Raw genomic sequence first — 17,945 nt, 5'->3', positions numbered from 1 at the left:
AGGTAAAGCTGCCTTTGAGACCAGAATCTTTGATGTCTTTGAAGGAATGTAAGGAAAGTAGGCATCCAAAAGCTTGTGGTGATCTTATGTATAGCTTTTTAATGCTGTTTTCCTCTCAGTTACCAAAGGACTTTTACCTATAGATTAACAAGTTTAAGAGTACATTCTGTGGAAAAAAAAAAAATTGGGGCTTATTGAGAAGAGAATCTGGTAAGTTGACTAAAAAGTTAGTGAGTACTACTCAGCAGTAATTCCTACTTTACCAGAGGTTTGCTAGCAGTACTTCCAGAGGCTGACTCCAGGCTTGATCTGTGTGTGTAAGAGAGAAAAACTGGACTTGAGAAGAAGAAATAATTAAAACTTGTGTGTCTTAGGTTTATTAATTCTTGTTGTAGTTAAATCATCTAGAAGCACAAATGTAAGGCCCTGCTAATATTTTTTTTTTAAACTATTCAGTAAAAAATTTATTGTTGCCCAGCAATAAATGGTGACAATACTCAAGCAATGTTTTTGTACTTCTTTGGTTACAAGAATCATGGGTGTTAATGTTTTTGTTCTGTGTTTTTCTGTGGTGTTCATGAGTAACTTCTGTAGAATGATTGCATAATAAAGCTTTGTGTATTAGCAGACTAGTATTTGAATCACCAGGAAGTTTTCAGATGTCTTAAAGGTTTAGTAGCATATTATTGGTATGCTACAAATAAGAGTTCAGCAGTCAGATACTGGAGAAAAGAATGAGGATTAGTTTGACCAAGCATTTTGTCATGATAGTGATATTCTGACATGTACTAGGGTAGTAGTAAAAAGGTTGGTACAGACCAGGCAGAAGGAGATGAGAAAGAGAAATAGAAATAGGAAAGAGAAATAATGAAGATGATGTCTTTAAAGAAATATATAATAAAATTTGAGGATCGCGGAACAAATTTGGTATCTTAAAAAAAAAATCTGGACAAAAAGATATAAAATGCAGGTATCACTGGACTTAGCAAAAGCCAGACTGGCAACATTTTCATCTGGGTGGAAATACTGTGTAACTGAGTTCAGAGATATCCCTTTATAGGGAAGTGTGAAGTTGATAATTATACATAGGAGGAACATCTAGTACTGCCTCAAGAGCAGAACATTTACTCTATGTGTTGATGCTGACTCAAAGGAAGAAAACACTTAGACTCTGGTTCTTGACAAGACATCAGAGTTCTAAATTTTTTCAACTTGCATATGAATGTTATAAATAAAACTTCAGCAGGAAAAAATATTTTACTAAAAGTTTTCTCTCGTTTTTTTAAAGGAGTGTATAGTTATAAAGGTTTAATGTAAATCTCCTGAATTTATCAATTGAGAACAGGAATTAAAACTGATGATATTTCATGCTAAAAAGGGCAATGTTTTTTTGAACTTGCCATTTTTCGACTTCTGATATGCTGTGTTGGCAGTCTTGCGAAACTATACTCGCCCACTGTGATTACTGGGATCTTTAATTGCCCACAATTAAAGTCCTTGTTGGTAGGACATGCTGATAATGGTTAGCAGACCAGATAGAAAAACATCCTCTGTTTTGCAAGGCTGATGGATGCAAGTGCATTAGTATGAATTAATTGGTACTGTAGGAAGTATAGCATGCCAATAATTAACTTATATGTCTTCTTCCATTTCAGGTATCTAGTGGATAGTCGCTGGTTCAAACAGTGGAAAAAATATGTTGGTTTTGACAGCTGGGACAAATACCAGATGGGGGATCAGAATGTGTACCCTGGTCCTATTGATAATTCTGGACTTCTCAAAGGTAACTGCTTCTCATTGTGTAATTAATCTGTCACATATTTTTCATCTTTGTAGTCGATAGTATAAGTGAATCTCAACATTTATGAAGATAAAACTTTTTGTTTGTTTTCAGTCCATGACAAGAGAACTGGAATAGATTTCCCTAAAAAATTGCAATTTTATAAATAAAATGATTGGAACTTCCTTGCAATTGTAACAGAATATATCATAATGTACAAATTACTGATTTGTGATGATAGTTTGGGATACCTTGGGAATCGAACTTTAGTCAAGTTGACAAATACTAAATTCAGTAGGACTGTTTTAGCTTAACTAAATCGGTTCATTTAAAATAACATTTTTAAGTTGAACTCTAAATTTTTTTTTAAATGAGTCCCAAGGCCTTACTTTGATTCTGGGACACTGAAAGAGGTATTGTGCAGTTCAGTCATAATATAAAGTGGCATGAAATGATAGAGGATAATTTCCTAATTTTTTATGGTCTTCTAAGTAGTCTTCTATATTTAATGTCCAGTATTGAAATGTCATTAGAGCTGTTAATATTTAAGTTGCAAAATCTAGTGGGTAATGGGTTTCTTTCTTTGCAGTTCCAGGTAATGTAACAGTACTGCATAATTTCTTTGCACGTAGTAAAACAAATTTTTACAACTTCATGGGGTTTATGATGAACTCTGACTTTCTTCATTCAAAACTTCTCAACTCTATTTACTGTCTCATTATGTTACAAGGTAAATGTTAAAGATGATTGCCTCTTTCATAGGACTTGTCTTACCATGTTGAACTAGTTGTCAGTATGTGTGCATGTCTGACAGGGACTAGTATCAGTGCCTTTGAGGAAGGTGCTGTGTTGTCATGTGCATCTGTATGTTCTCTTCCATCCACAAACTTAAGGGTCTTGTTGTTTCAGGTGAGTGACATGTTTTGTTTGTTTTCTGACATGTGAGGATCTAGATCTTGTGTACATTCTTGTAGTAAAACTTGCAGTAAGGTGGGCATGTTCAGGTGATAATTTTCTTCTCAGTTGAAATCAGATGTAGCAAGATCGTTTTTATCCTCAGTGAGACTGCATCAGCTTATTATCTCTTCTGTGTCTACTTGTTTTAAAGAAAGGTGATTTGTATCGCAGGTGATTGATTTGTGCAAAGCACTTTTTTAGTTCATCTGTATAATTTATAACTTAATCTACATACATGGTCATGGATATGAAGTCTTTGTTAGGGTTAGGTGTCCAAATCAAAAGTCATGTTAGCCATTTTGCTAAAAGCTCTTGAAAACCTGTATTCTTACTATCGTTTTGACACTGCTGATACAGTTTTAAAAATAAACACAGCACTGGGTTTTATGAACTTCACTTTTTGTTCATTTGTGGTTCTAAAACTATGGTTCTGCATTGGCAGTGATACCATGACACCTGGCATCTACTCCTCCTGTGTGAAGGCCATTTTAAAATTAAGGGCATTTGTGTTCGGCAAATAGTAGCTATCTCTTTCACCTGCTGCAAAGCAGCAATCCTCTCTACGAGATTTCCTATGTAGCATAAATTGAACCTGAAAATGCTTGAGTTTTAATCCCATCTTTGGCACATAGTTTGCACCAGTTACTCTCAGACTGCTCTCCTTAAATGTTAAATCTGAAAATTTGCATCTGATTTAAAGAATATAAATAAATCTAAAGCGAACGTGCTGTCTCAGATATTCTGCAGTGTAATGCAGTCATAAGGAAAACTACTGTTGAATTCAAGACTGATTCCAGGAAACTGAGGCACTATGTTGTACTTCTATTACTGAAATGTTGCTCCCTTATTTCCAAAATACTTGGACAAAGCAAAAAGCAGTGAAAAGTAACAGACAGAGGTTTCAGTTAAACTTAGCATATGCTAAAATGTTGTTGTATGTCATGGAATTCACATGTGCTGTCTTCAGAAGAAGAGATATGTAGTTGAGTTTAGATGAGCAGAGCAAGCACAAGGAAGTAGTTATTTAGAATAGCTGATAGCTCATTGTAGAAAAGTGTCGCATATGAGGGACTGAATTGTCTGAGTCAGTGGACTTCTTTGATGGAATAAGGTTCTGAAAAAATAATATTTGCAAATATGTTGGGAGTTTTAGAAAGACAGAATGGAATCCAGATTATATGTTCTCTCTATAAACTCCTATGGCAGTATCAGATCAGTACAGAAGTACAGTGTGAATTCTTTAGAGACACGTGGACCTCAAGATGTGTTTATGGATTTCTTGCCTCACCTTGCTCCCAGTTATAATGGAACCCCCATATGCATAGAGTTGGGTGGGCCAAGTAAGAATTGATAGTGCAAGTCATTAATTGTTTCAGCAAATATTTCTTGGATGTAGTTTTTTTGCACGTAGATTTCTTCCTAATTGAACAGGACAGTTCTGAACCAAAATTTGAGTCTTGAAAATTGTTGCTTTTACAGGTAGGATGAAACAGACTGAGGTGAAAAAAAAGAAAGTACCTGTTAAATAGGTGTATTGATTGAAGTCTCATTAATTAGGTCACATTAATTGTATTTATCTCCATGAAGAACTGAATTTATATTTACCTATATGTTCACAAGGATAATAATGCGAAATTGCATTTTACTTTTACTTGAGGAATTTATGTACTATGGCTTCCAAAGTGGAATCCAAAGTCTGAGGTTTTCTTCCACTTTTATTTGTTGCCTTTCTGTGTTGACTTTGTCTTTTTGTTGCTAAAATTGCAACAAATACTTTGGCTATTTCTGAACTTGATTATCCCCTTTTCTAAAATAACTTCATAATTCTAATACTTACCTGTCTCTCTCTTGGGGTTTTTGTCATCATTATGGTTTTTTTTCTTCAGTTCTTCCCACACTGATGATTCTCATTGGAGAAAATGAATGCAAGCCGTATTGTTCCTTCTTGACTGCTTGAACTCAGCTCTCAGCTGCACAGATTACATATTATTGCAACAGTATCTTTTTGCCATCTCTGAGCAGCTGAGGGTAGTAACAAATATTACACACTTAAAGTACATGAACTGAGAACGGTACATGTCTCCCATGTTTTGCTCACAGATCAAGGTACTTACTCGAACAAGGAAAGAAGGAATCAGCACCAGTGATAATAGGAGCAGAAGAAAGCTGTGCATCTTTCTTTGCCTGTATTTTCAGCGTTTGGGTGATTAAAACAAAAAGCATTTGTTTTCTTCCTGTATTTTCCCTTAAAATCACAAAGCCTTTAAACCAACTGAGGCTGCAATAAGTGCGAGCAGGGAGATTTCTAGAGCCTTGGTAAGCTGAATCTTGCATACTCTTCCCACCCAGAAGTGAACACATCTCAAACATCTCATAAAGTTCTCAATAGTGTTGTTCTCCTACAGAAAAGGTCATGTTGAAGCATGTTTTGTGAAATTCTTATATAAAAAAAGAATAGTTGTTATTTTTAAAGGACCTCTAATTTTTAAGTATGCCTTTTTTAATGCTCGGGATTTTTTTTTTTTAATTGAAGTCACATTATGCTCTGTTTGCTATATCTGTACGAAGGAGAAACAAGAAAAGTACGGAAATGTTATCAAATGAGAGGACCCTGGTGCTTTTCCTATGCACGTTGTACACAGTTATTTTTGTCCTTGTAGAAAAATGTAGGTAATTGTAGGTAATTAATTTTGCCTGTAAGTATTACTTAAAAAAAATAGTCCAAGAAAAAGACCAATACTTGAAGAAATTTGAGATTATGTAAGGTTACTATTATGCTCAGTTTTACTTGTTCACTGTGTAATTCTGCAGTTCATTCACATAGGACAATGAAAATCAATAGACTGTATATTTACTACAGTCTATTTATTCTTTATACATTGTCTCTGTATTTTCAAACTTCATTAAGTTGGTTATCCTGATTTGTTATTTGGAGCTGAATATGGTTTCTCAAACAAGGTTTCCTTGTTCGATCTCCCTCTGTACAGAGGGATGTTTGCTGGCCCATAGTTGGGTCCTTCCAAACGGAAGGACAGCTGCCTTGATTGTCTGAGGCTCACAGGGGCTCAGATCTCCAGTCAGCTCTTACACATATAAGATCGCTGCTCTCTTACAACTGCAACAGGGATTGAAACAAAGCTAAAAGTGTGCTATTTACGTGAAGAGGTTGCCAAGTTGTACTTCTTTCAAGTGTTGCATCTCTCTGTCCCTGTGAAGAATTTTGTGGGGACTGTGTTTCCAGAGCGTGTAGGATTCTTTAAGTAGGAGGGTTGTACCATGTTATTTTCCCAATCTGACGTGGAGTGAATGACTTTGAAATTTGTCTTGTATCTACTGTAACTACTCATTCCTGCATTTTCAATTAAAGATGCAACTGTAGCATGAAATGGAAGTATCCATGGTGATGTGGGAATAAGTGTGAAGTGGGTGGAGAAAAGGATTGGTTTCTCTGAAGACTATGATGGTGTGTGATAACAAGTTAGGTGCTTATAATTGCATGAGGATATGGGGTTGTCACTTGGATTCCTGAGTGTAGGAATACTACCTGTAATAGGTGTGATATGTGTGAACTGGATAGCTTGTCTAAATAGCTTCAGAAGAGTTTAGCTTTGGACACTGTAATACTGACAGCATAACTGTGACTCCAGAAATGTTTTGTTTGCTATTTGTGTGAAAAATGTTACATTAGAAACTCAAGTAGCAGAATTACAGTATTCAAGTAAAAATATCTTTCTCTTGCAGATGGTGATTCTCAGTCTCTCAAGGAACATCTCATTGATGAGCTGGATTACATCCTTTTGCCAACTGAAGGCTGGAATAGGCTAGTTAGCTGGTACACACTCATGGAAGGTCAAGAGCCAATTGCACGCAAGGTATTCTTAAATTACCCACTGGGATGAACATGATTCAGATATGGTCCTGCAAATATTCAGGAACTGCACAGAAATTTACTAGAACATTTTTAAGTCATGGCCTATGATAACCATATAAACAATTCCCGCTTTAGTTGCTTATAGAAATCTAATTTTTATTCAGATTTTAGAGGCTTAAGTTTTTAATATTGAGAGACAAGGATGCAAAGGATATAATACTTTTTTTTTTTTTCCTGGAAATAAGCCCTCTAATATTTCAAGAACTTTAGAAGCTTGTAAGTCTATTAATGCAAATGATTTTATAATTAATTATAAAACCCTAAGACTATTGACTATATTAGTGAAAAACCTAGCTCTAATAATTTTAACACTGGCAGAGTAATTGGTAGTTCCTTTGATAAGCAGAGTCTTCTGTGTTCAGCAGCTTGATAAGGGAGTTTTTTCTTTAAGCAAAAAGCTTAACACAAGTAGCAGTCCATGGTATGGTGGACACTGTGGCCCTCCATCAGTTTGTGATACTTAAAAATTAACATACTTGATGTTAATTTTTGTTTGTTCCAGCACATATCTATCCTTATTATTAAGGTAATAGGACATTTTACTAGTTTATTGATCAGATAGTCTTTCTTGATTTTATTTTTTCTTAAGATTTTCAGGGTAGTGATTACAGTTGCATCCTCACTGGACTGAATTACTTAAGTTTAAAATACATTTTGTTATGTTTGCCATTTCTAAATTGACCATTAGGGCGTATTCTGTCAATTAAAGGGATCTTTATTTGAATTCCTGAAAAAGTGCTGAAATAATATTATGATTTGAATTTAGTGTGATATGACTTCTGGTGTAATTTAACTTTTTTCACCTCCTGTGACACAGGTATGGTCTAACTACGTGCATGCTGGCTGCTTACTTGAAGTGCATTCCTTTCAAACAAATGCCAGATTTAGCTATAGAAGATATTTTGAATCTTTGCGATTCATTTGGTGAGCAGTAGAAGTAGCTTGGCTTTTTTTTTTACATTCTCTTTAATTCAATAAAAGAGGTCTTTTTTTAAAGAGACGTCCCTGGAATGTCTATTTTTCTCTAATAAGAGCTGAAATCCATTAAAATGGCTCTCCCTCTTTAAAAGACAGAGCTGTTATCATTTTTTTACTGTTTTTCTTTAAGACGGATTTCAGCAAACTGAATGCTCTTCCATCATCATCCTAAAGTAAAAGTTCTGTAATTTTTTCACTTTGGGGGAAAGATGGAAGGAGAGAGAAGGGGAATTCGAGTAACTTCTGCTTGCAAGGAACTAAGTGGAAAAAATGCATGGAGTGCAATGAGTGGCCAGATAAACTGGCCTAGCTTCATTATTTTCTGGTAATATGAACAGTAGTTATCCTCTGAGATGCATATTCCGGTTCAGAGTTTTTCTTTTGAATGTTTTTGTTGTTTGTTCATGATTCTTTCTCCCATCTGCCTTCATGTTTTTCCATGGAGATGGGATGATACTTTCCTTACATGCACTTTGTTGCATCAGCTTTTTTTGAAATGTGGATCCAGATTTTAAACTGATACAATGTCAAATAACATTATGAATTTATGTAATAGGATGTGGTAATACTACCACTACAGTGTCAGTTTTGTTCTCAGATATGTCTTAGCCATGCTGCACAGTTTTGTTTACTGCAACTGTGTTGTTGTTACTCTAGTAACTCTGAAAACCTTACTAAGCTGCTTAAATTAAGATGCATTTTTATTGAAATGTCGTGGTTGGTGGTCATTAAAGCTAGGAAAAACTACTGAAAAGCAATGAAATCATTCACTTCTTTTTTTTCCTGTGGCTCATGCATACAAGTTATATTTGTACAGCACATAGCAGATCTCTCCCAGCAATTAGCTGGTGGCTTTTTTTTTTTACCGTATTTGTCAGATGTATCACATATCAGGCCAATGGTTATTTTTGGAACAGTCTACATGACTAAGTACTGCAGTTACACTTTGGAAGATCCAAGGGAAAAACATTTAAGAGGTGACCCTGAATACTTTTTTCTACATTTTACTTTTATATTTAAAAAATTCCTGTATTCTTAAGTATTTTGTAATAGGTGTTAAAAAATTAACATATAATAAGCAACTGTATTGAGTAGGTGAAATTTCAAATGAATGTATTCATTGCCAGAATGTAAGTGGAAGATATTTAGGTCTTTTTAAAATACAGGATTTGTTTAGATATGTGATATCCAGTTTTTAGTAGTGTATATTCTGATTTTGATAAGTATTCTATAACTGTGTACACTAGTTCTTCATATTTGGAGGAAGTACCATACAACTAATGTGTTTTGAAATAAAAAATAACTTTTGGTGTTTTCTGTCTTTTGATAAAGTTTCTTATCTTTTGGTTAAGTAAGCATATTTGTGATTTCCAATTCACTGAACACTTTGAAAGTCATGGTGATGTCGTTATACACATCATCATCGTGGAAAAAAAATACTTTTTTAGTTTACTGTATTTCTAAAAGTTATTGGAGACTTTTAGTTCAAATTTTTGTAATTTATTAAGCGTCTTACATTCCCTGAACTTCAGTTTCTTGAAGAGTTCTCAAAAATGTTTTGAAGCATGTATTTGAAAACATATGTGGACTGATACCTGATCCCAATCTGTTTTTCAGGTCGTTGAACAGGGTATGTTTGTAAAGCACTGCAAAGTAGAAGTATATCTAACAGAGTTAAAGCTTTGTGAAAATGGAAATATGAACAATGTTGTCACACGAAGATTTAGTAAAGCTGATACAATAGGTATGCCCAATATTTTTAACAATATGATTGTTTCTTGTGTTTAACTAGGACTTGGTAGCAAGTTCCGAATAAATAAGTTTCTAGATAAAATAATAGATGGGTATTGTAACCATTAAAAAGGATGGGACCGGTCTTATTTGGGTCAAAATTAAAAGTTAAATGATTTGGAATATTTTTTTTAAATGTGTTTTTTATTATCTAGGCATCTGTGTTAACTCTAGACATTTACACTTTTTAGGAAGCGAACAGTGTTATGTTTTTCGTTATCTTTACTGGACTCTCCGTAGTGCTTTTTCGTGGCTTTGGTGGTATAAGAAATACATTTTTTCATGTGTTTCTATTTGTGTCCTTCATTAGACGACACTTTTAAGTCGTATATATAAAGAGAATGGTATACTACAAAACCCAAGAATTAACTGAATTTATAAATTGGTGGCTACAAAGGCAGTATTCTTTGGGCTCTGAAGTGTCAGGCCAGGCACAATCTTTTACAGTAACTAAGTCCTGTATTATATACTTGACTTATCTTTATTTGTAGTTATTTTGCCTGCTCTTTGAGCATTATGTCATTGTTTGAAACCATATTTTGATAGATATTTGTCTCTGAAAATAACAATCAGAACATAGCAAAAATATTGCTGATCCTATAAATTCAATTTTTGGTGTATTTGTGCATGTGTATCTGAGATAAGGGTATTTCGATCAGCTCTGCTTGTGCAATTAGAACTGTACTTTATGCCCTTGGCACTTTATGCCCAGCCATTACTCTTTGTTTGCGTTCTTTGACAAAAGTGTAGTTTTTTCAGGTTTTGCTTCTCTTTACGTTATGGGTACTGACTTATACTTTCCACCCTTTAATTCTTTAAAAAAATAATCATTTTACTTTGTTAAACAATTTTATTCTTTAAGTTAAACAAGTAATCATCTGCTTGTATCAGAATAAAAACTTAAAAATTATTAAATTTCTCCTTGAGGCGAGGCTTCAGTCTTGTATATTGATTGTCCTTTGAGATCTGGTTTAACTTAGGAAGATGTACTTCATTATTCTCTAAGCAAACCCAGAAACTTAGAAAAAACAATTTAACATTATCCTTCCTTGAAGACCAAATACAAACTATTTTGCAGCTATACTGAATTTTTATTGTATGATTGGAATTATAGGTAATGGATGAATTTCTGATATTTTCTTTCTCTAATCAGAAGTAGGGCATTTTGGAATCACTTACTTGGAGGTGTATTCATTTTTCTTTGCAGAGCGAATTACAATTATGACAAAATTGTCATAAAGGGTAATGAGAGACAGGCTCACTGACAACACTTTTTCAGACACTGGCCTTACTTGCTTTCCTAAGGTGTGGATGATGCTCTTGGAAGTGTTAAGAACATGCCCTTTCTGGAGCTGAATCTACTTATGCAGAGCACCAAGCAGGGCCATCCTAGCCAGGACATCCAAAAGAATTTATATCTTAGAAGAAGAGCTAAAAAAATTAAAACCACTTTTAAGAGGGAAAGAATAACTAACTCCTGATGTTTTTGTCTTATCCATTAATAAAGATGGTGATTTTTTTGCCGCTTTTTTTTTTCCTTGCCTGAAGTATGTTTAAGCTATTTCTGGAATTCATCAAATACATAGCATACATGCTCATTATATCAATAAATAATACGGAAGAGGAATCTGATAGAATCATTATTAGTTTTCACCCTTCCTTGCATATGCCAGGAAGGGATAAATTTTCATTATGGTTGCAGACTTGTACTACAAAAGAGTCAATATCAGACCCACTGAGCTGAGTGAATGTAAGGTACTATGGTCTTTTCAAGAGGTTTTAATTTTCCTGCCTACTGTCATTGATTCTATTATTTACTGCGTGCAAAGATCAGGACAAGACCATCCTTAATTCACATAAACAGAGAAAGTTTTGGAGCACCCTAAGTACTGTGAGCACAATATAATATTCAACTACAAATCATCAAATGTATATTATTCCTAGAATACATTTGCTTCTCTATTCAAATAGAAAGTAAGCTAAGCTGTTTGTCAGTAAGTTAGTACAAGGTAGGAAAAATCAGTTATGAAGAGCAGACCTAATAATGACAATAATTTTCTTGGGGTAGTACTGGAAATATCTAATGTGTTCTTTGGACTTTCTTGGGAATCTCCTACAATTGGGAACTGTCACCTTGGAGGCAGCACATACTAACTTTGCGACTGATGGATGACTTACTCTTGGGGGGTGTGGCTTTTTCATTCTAAAAAGAAAATGAGCTAGACAGTAGATGTACTTCAGACAGCATTTCAGTCTAGTTATTGTTGCTGATCCTAGAGAACATCAGTGCTTCTGAGTAAAAATGAGTTAATGATCTATTAAAAAATCTTGATCATGTGAAAGTATGATTAAAACTAGGTCCTCAGCTAATGTGTAGGTCTTTTCTACCTTTATTCAAGATTTTTACAAACCACAAAATGACAGACTGTCTGTAGCCTCTGTTGTGGATGAATAAGAATCAGGTTATATTTGCAATGCCATAAAACAGTTCCAAAACTGAGCTGGTGAACTTCGTAGAAGATTACACCAGTGGCTCTGCATCTAATGGGCTTTTAGACTTTTACCAGTAAATTATCTTGGCAAATGGCTTTGATCCATCTTCCCCTTTAATTTGCTGCAAAATAAAAGAATGTGAAACTTGTTGCGCCTGAGGACAGTTTATTCTGAGACCTGTGACTACCCTGTCCCTTCTTTAGGAAGCTGGATTACTGTTTCATAGTGCAGATTAACACCTTCCTACGGTTTCCTTTAGCCGGTATTTTTGATAGCACCAGCCTTTAGGAGTCAGGGTTTACTTGTTTTAGGATCCACTGATCTTCTCTTCCATCTCAAGACTCTTCCACATAGTCTTGCAAAATAGTACTTAAATCAAACAGCTTTTTTTTTTTTTTTTTTTTTTTTTTAGTATTATCTGATTTTAATGATACAGGATATGTCCTACATGGGATCCATAATATTTAAATCTCAAATTGTGGCTCTACAGCTGTTGGAGTGAGGGCAGTCATTCCTGCCTCTTTTAGATGTCATCCTAGTACTAATTGTCTCATACAAGGGATGTGTATAACATTGCTAGAGGAGAACCCTGTACACAATATGCCTCAGATTGTACATATTTGAGTGTAGTGTTTTCATTTATACTGGAACAGGCACTTTCACTTAAAATTGTAAGCCAGCATTTCAGTGATACTTACCAGGGGCTGGGAGGAAGAATTATGAAGTGTTTATTGGTTACATTCATGGAAGTATGTAAAAGAACCTTAGTTTCACAGTCTCAAAATTAGCATAATGGTCAAGTGGAACATGGTCTTCCCAGAGTCTTGGACATCTTGTGTAGTTGTCTGATGGGATTGACACTTCCTGTCACATAACAGTTCTGTTAGTGAAATGAGAATATGTTAAAAATGTACTTTAGTACTTCTGAAGAATACAAGCTGCAATGGTCAAATAATTGATTGTCATAGTATTAATAAGATAATGAAAAATTATATTCTGTAAATTCTTTTAGTGAAAGTCATTGATAAATCTAGGGGTTTTTTTAAAGGTCGTTGCTGATGAGATTCATTCTCACGTTCAAATATAGTTACTTGAAATCGTTGGTTGAGAATTGAATCTGACAGTACATTATTTTTTTTAGAAAGTCAACAAATCAAGTAACAGCCTGTTGCCTTGTTTATGGCACCTACCTTGCCTTCATATCATCTCTATTACAGAAACACGATCCAGTCTGCCACTTGCTTTTCTACTAGAACGTGTGTTAACTAGTAGAGAAGGAAATTGTATTCAGTTGCCTGCAATATCTATGAATATTGCCATGCATTTCACAAGCCCATGGATGGATTTTTACAACATACGTCTAAGCTTCAGGTCTCATTTTGGCTTTTCATATTTAAAAAAATGCTTGGTGTTAGAAGATAAAATAATAAGCTTAAGTAAAAGGCTGCTAGGTGAATTCTAAAGGAGCTGAAACACTGGTATTTTATCCTGAGACTTCAGGGGAATGTCTCTCAAAGAGCTTAGAGTGCCTGTTTTTATAATTGTATTTTCAGTGATCATCAGGAATAAACTGCACATTTCTTGACTCCTTTTTTTATTTTTCCATGTTAGCTGTTAGGAGACTTGGTTGCCGTGGGGCTTTATTAGTGTACTAATTAAAAAAAAAAAAAAAAGTCGAAGTGAGGTTGCTATGGTAAAGCATTGCACATATGACTTCCAGTTAAAGAGCTCTTTAATAAACTCTGCTTTTGTGTAAGGAGAATGGAGTTAATGATGAACTCCTTAAATTGCAGTTGTACACAGCGGTTATACTATCTTAAAATTATGTAACACTGGTTATGTTTCTGTCAGGTAGATTACGAGCTGGTAGACCTTTTTATGTTAAATCTTTCAGGGACAGAAAATCTTTCATTGTCCTTTTAAAACAAATCTATGCACTTCAGTTTTATAGAGTATTTAATTTCTGTGAGCATGTAAATAAAACTTCATGCACGTATATTGTGGTCAGTGCTAGTTGCACTGGGATATGGGTAGTAGAAGAGTGAAAACCAAAAACCGCTTGGTTTAGGAAGAGGAACGTAATGGTTTTCTCTTCCTGCACCTGTTTTTGCTTCCAGTCTTGCTTCTAATAATTCCCTACCCACACCGAGAGATGAGTAGATGGGTACCTAGGTAGGTCCTGTCATGTGTTATTTATCAACTTGTCTTTATTTGGTTTGCTTTGCTAAGAGATTCAGGAGGGAACAAAATAGTCCTCTGTGTGTTTCCATTTTAAAGGCAAGTGAACTAGCAACTTCCTGTTTGTCCTATAGCATGATGTGGTTGCATGGCTATCCCTACAGTTCCGTTCATATTTTGACTATAAGAAAAGAGTAGGTGATTCTGATGCTTTATTCAGCCTTATACTATTTGTGTAGTCAAATACTAAACTTGTGTTCTCTTCCTTTCAAACAGATACAATTGAAAAAGAGATAAGAAAAATCTTCAATATTCCAGGTGAAAAAGAAACCAGATTGTGGAACAAATACATGAGTAATACTTTTGAACCTTTGAATAAACCAGACAGTACCATACAGGATGCTGGTTTATACCAGGGACAGGTACCGTGTAATATTATTTCTTTTCTTAATACATATATGTTTTTGCTTATGAAAATGTAGCTGTGCGCAATAAATTTTCCTTCTTTTGAAATGAAAATTGCTTCCTGATAAATTGTGTTAATAATAGAGGATTTTATAAACAAATTAATCAAAATAAGAGTAATCTTTGAGTATATTTTCAGGATTGAAGATGAGTTTAACTCTGCTGGTGAATTAGAAGTAGATGAGTGTAACATTGCTGACTTGAATTTGGTAAACCTTGAAATAAAAAAATGTTCCTAGGATCTGGGGTATGTTCACGTAATGAAACCCCAAATTTGAAGAACTTTTTAGGTACTCTAAAATAATAATGTCTTCCACTCAAATTCTACTGTCCATATTTTGGAAATAAGAAAAAATGAAATTATTTCAGATAAGAACTATAGAGACAAAAGAGCTTGAAAACCTGCTTTAGCGTGAGACTGTATCACCACTTTAAAATCAATTTGTGGGAGGATTTCTTTAGAACAACTTTTAAGATTATTATGTGGATTCTTTAGCCTTCAAATAGAGTTGGATGTTTTTTCAACTGCTGTAGTTCATGCTGTTGTGCTACAAATATGAATGGATGAAATTTGATGGCAGTAGTTGTAAGCAAGATTATAGTGAAGTATTTCCTTTTGCCTTGAAGTACTTGACTCTAACCTACTTACCAGCAGTATTTATGCTATGCTTCGGTTTTCTTTTATGGCATGCAAGATAAGTAATCCGTGCACCAAAATAACAGCTTGAACTATTGTGCCCTTTACCTTCATGCTGCACACACTTAAGCTCTCAGAAAGGTAATTTTAACAATGCAGAAGTCCTGCTGGAAGAACCCACTTTCCAATAAAATATTTGCGTCAAAGATGTAACTTGCAGAGTGCCTCTATCCCAGTGAAACATTAACTATGAAGCAAGCGTGTTCTAATACAGCCATGAAAAGTGCCTAGGTGACATCTGTACTTTCAGCAAAACAAATATTGTTCAAAGCTGAGCTTAACCATGGTTTCTGAAAATACGAAATGTCATGGTAGATCATGTGTGTTTGGTCAGGTGCACTTGCTGACACACAAGGTTGTTATTTTTCTTGCTGAACCTCCTAATCTAATAATTATTCTGACTATTACAGTCTATCTGACCTAATAATAATTTTTTACTGTGTAATTCTAAACTATGTATGTGATTGAGTAAATTAATGTTTTCAATTTATGAGTTGGTTTCTGAAGTGTGCCTTTAGGGATTCCATTGAACTTCTAAGTCTAAATGTTCATTTTATTTAGTAGTCTCTTAGAGCAGTGGAAAGAAATGAGGCAGAATGTGTCTTACAGCCATTCATGACCAAAGATAGCAGACTACCCTTTTCCAGACACAAAGCAGGTCGTGAAAGAAAGCTGGTTTTCAATGTGTAGTCAAACTGAAAATGTGATTACATCTTCAAGTGGCAGTGCAACTTAAATGTAAAGTTTTGAACATAAGTACATATGTGAGTGTACGTCACTGTAGACAGAAACAGGCATAGCATGGCAGTTAATTAGGATCATGACACATCAGTGTACAGTTATGCAGAATTAGTTGCATTGGAAATGAAGAGTTAGATCCAGTTTAAGTATTAAAGTTTAGTTGCCATTTCAGATGATCTAGGCTATCCAGCTGTCAGTCCAGACAGGCATGAGCTTTTTCTAGATCCTCTGTCATATCTGCCAGTGTAGGGCAGATATCTGAAATACCCAAAGGGGTTTCAAATGGCACTTGATGCCCGTGTTAGGACTGAGTGTTCTGTACTCCCTTTTGTACCAATAACAACTTGAATGAAATTAATTTCATTAGCCAACTATCCCATTGGAAAATTAATATTGCAGTAAGGCTTTTGCAGAAAATACAGGAGTAAACAGACTGATATGATTTTAAAGATTTCAAGGCAGAAAATGGTACGGTTTGGATTTTTTTTTTCTTACCTATTTGTGTTGTGTGAGAGGGAAATATACCTTCCTCAACAGGACTGTTGTATAGACATGGGATTTATATAGATTCATAGATGCTGTTTAGGCATTGCAAGTCATCTTCTGACTTCTTTGAGATACAAGGTCGTGCCATTTTTTTCCACGGATTTTTAAGATACAGAAATATTTAGTGGCTTGCTCAAAGTTACACGAATTAAGGTGTGGGGAGAAAAATAGAGGAAGATGGAGTGTAATTGAATGGAATATTCTTGAATCTCAGGGAATAGTAATTTAAACATCAGTTTTCTCTGTCTCAGTCACATTTCTGCAAATCCATTAAAAATTTAGAACAGAAAGCATTTACTGATACTTCTATTTTAGTTTTCTTATACTTTTTGTGGTAGGTACTGGTGATAGAACAGAAGAATGAAGATGGAACATGGCCAAGAGGTCCTTCAACTCCTAAGTAAGTTCTGAATTCAAGTCATCTTATTCACTATCGCTTAACTATTTTCACGTTATTTATCTTTGAAAAAAAAAATGTTCTTAAAAGTGGCATTTTATTTTGAAAATAAGCTTTCAGATGTTTTACCTCAAAATATACCTAATAGTGTACTTGCCATGTGCTACACATTGCAGAACGTGACGTAATAATAGTGAATTCCAGCACAGATGTTGTTTAATTTTGTTGATTTCAGGCAGTGATATACATTATACTGCTTAAAAAAAAGAAAAAAAAAATCCATAGTAGAGAACTGTTAAACTTAGCTTATTTACTTCTGTTTCAAAGCATAGTGTATCTGTTAGATGAACAGATATGTCTTTTATCAGTGTTTTTGTTATATGTAAATGTTTTTGTGGATAGTTTGTCCCTTTATCTCCAGAACATGCTATTTACACGTAAGCATTATTTAAATTGCAGTCTACATTATCAGCATGTTGCTTTTGTTCTTTGTTGAGCCATCATCAGTTAACAGAGTATGATGTTGTTTTTCTTTTCTATTCTTCCTGCTGCCATTATCAATAACACCTTGATAATGGCAAGTGAGTAGAAAGACTTGAGGGTGGTTTTTCTCATCTAGATGGATAAACTTTTTAAAATATTGCTTCCAGAATCTACATCAGGTTCTATTTGTTTTGAAGAAGAGTTGGAACTAGTTACTAGTAAACTAACATGATGCCAGCCTTATAAATTGTTGACTGTGTTTTTTCCCTTTGTTGGCTGGTTCTTGAGCAGATCTTTTATAAAAAGTTATTTTAATTTCCTTCTATTTCTTTTGATAGTCTGCATTCATGTAATTGAGGTTCACTGTTTTAACAACATTTTTATAGTATTGTTGCTTATCATTTGAAGGACAGAGATTCTTTATCTTTGGTGTTTTATCTCAAGCACTTTAATTAGGAACACTAATTTCTATGAAGTTTCTTAAGGGAGTCTAATTTCAATTTAAGTT

General features: G+C 34.4%; 1 protein-coding gene across 6 annotated transcripts in view; it reads left to right on the top strand.

The window, feature by feature from the left end:
- USP15 (ubiquitin specific peptidase 15) overlaps window positions 1-17,945 on the top strand; it is a 65,945-nt gene that overhangs the window by 14,866 nt on the left and 33,134 nt on the right. For 5 of the 6 annotated variants that reach the window (XR_002412616.2, XR_010469522.1, XM_005498013.3 and 2 more), the window contains exons 2-6: window positions 1,656-1,783; window positions 6,479-6,609; window positions 9,264-9,390; window positions 14,385-14,530; window positions 16,896-16,957. Coding sequence is in view for 4 of the 6 variants with exons in the window: in XM_005498013.3 (XP_005498070.1) it covers window positions 1,656-1,783; window positions 6,479-6,609; window positions 9,264-9,390; window positions 14,385-14,530; window positions 16,896-16,957 (594 nt within the window). In the remaining 2 variants the exon portion in view is untranslated. Of the gene's footprint in view, window positions 1-1,655; window positions 1,784-6,478; window positions 6,610-6,683; window positions 8,624-9,263; window positions 9,391-14,384; window positions 14,531-16,895; window positions 16,958-17,945 lie in introns of those variants that run through there. The other variant, XM_065048589.1, reaches the window with a different exon arrangement.

Source organism: Columba livia, chromosome 1 (assembly GCF_036013475.1).
Source record: "Columba livia isolate bColLiv1 breed racing homer chromosome 1, bColLiv1.pat.W.v2, whole genome shotgun sequence".
In the NCBI taxonomy this organism is placed as follows: Eukaryota; Metazoa; Chordata; class Aves; order Columbiformes; family Columbidae; genus Columba; species Columba livia.
Note: the sequence above shows the minus strand (reverse complement) of the source record. Positions and strands in the feature narration are given on the sequence as shown.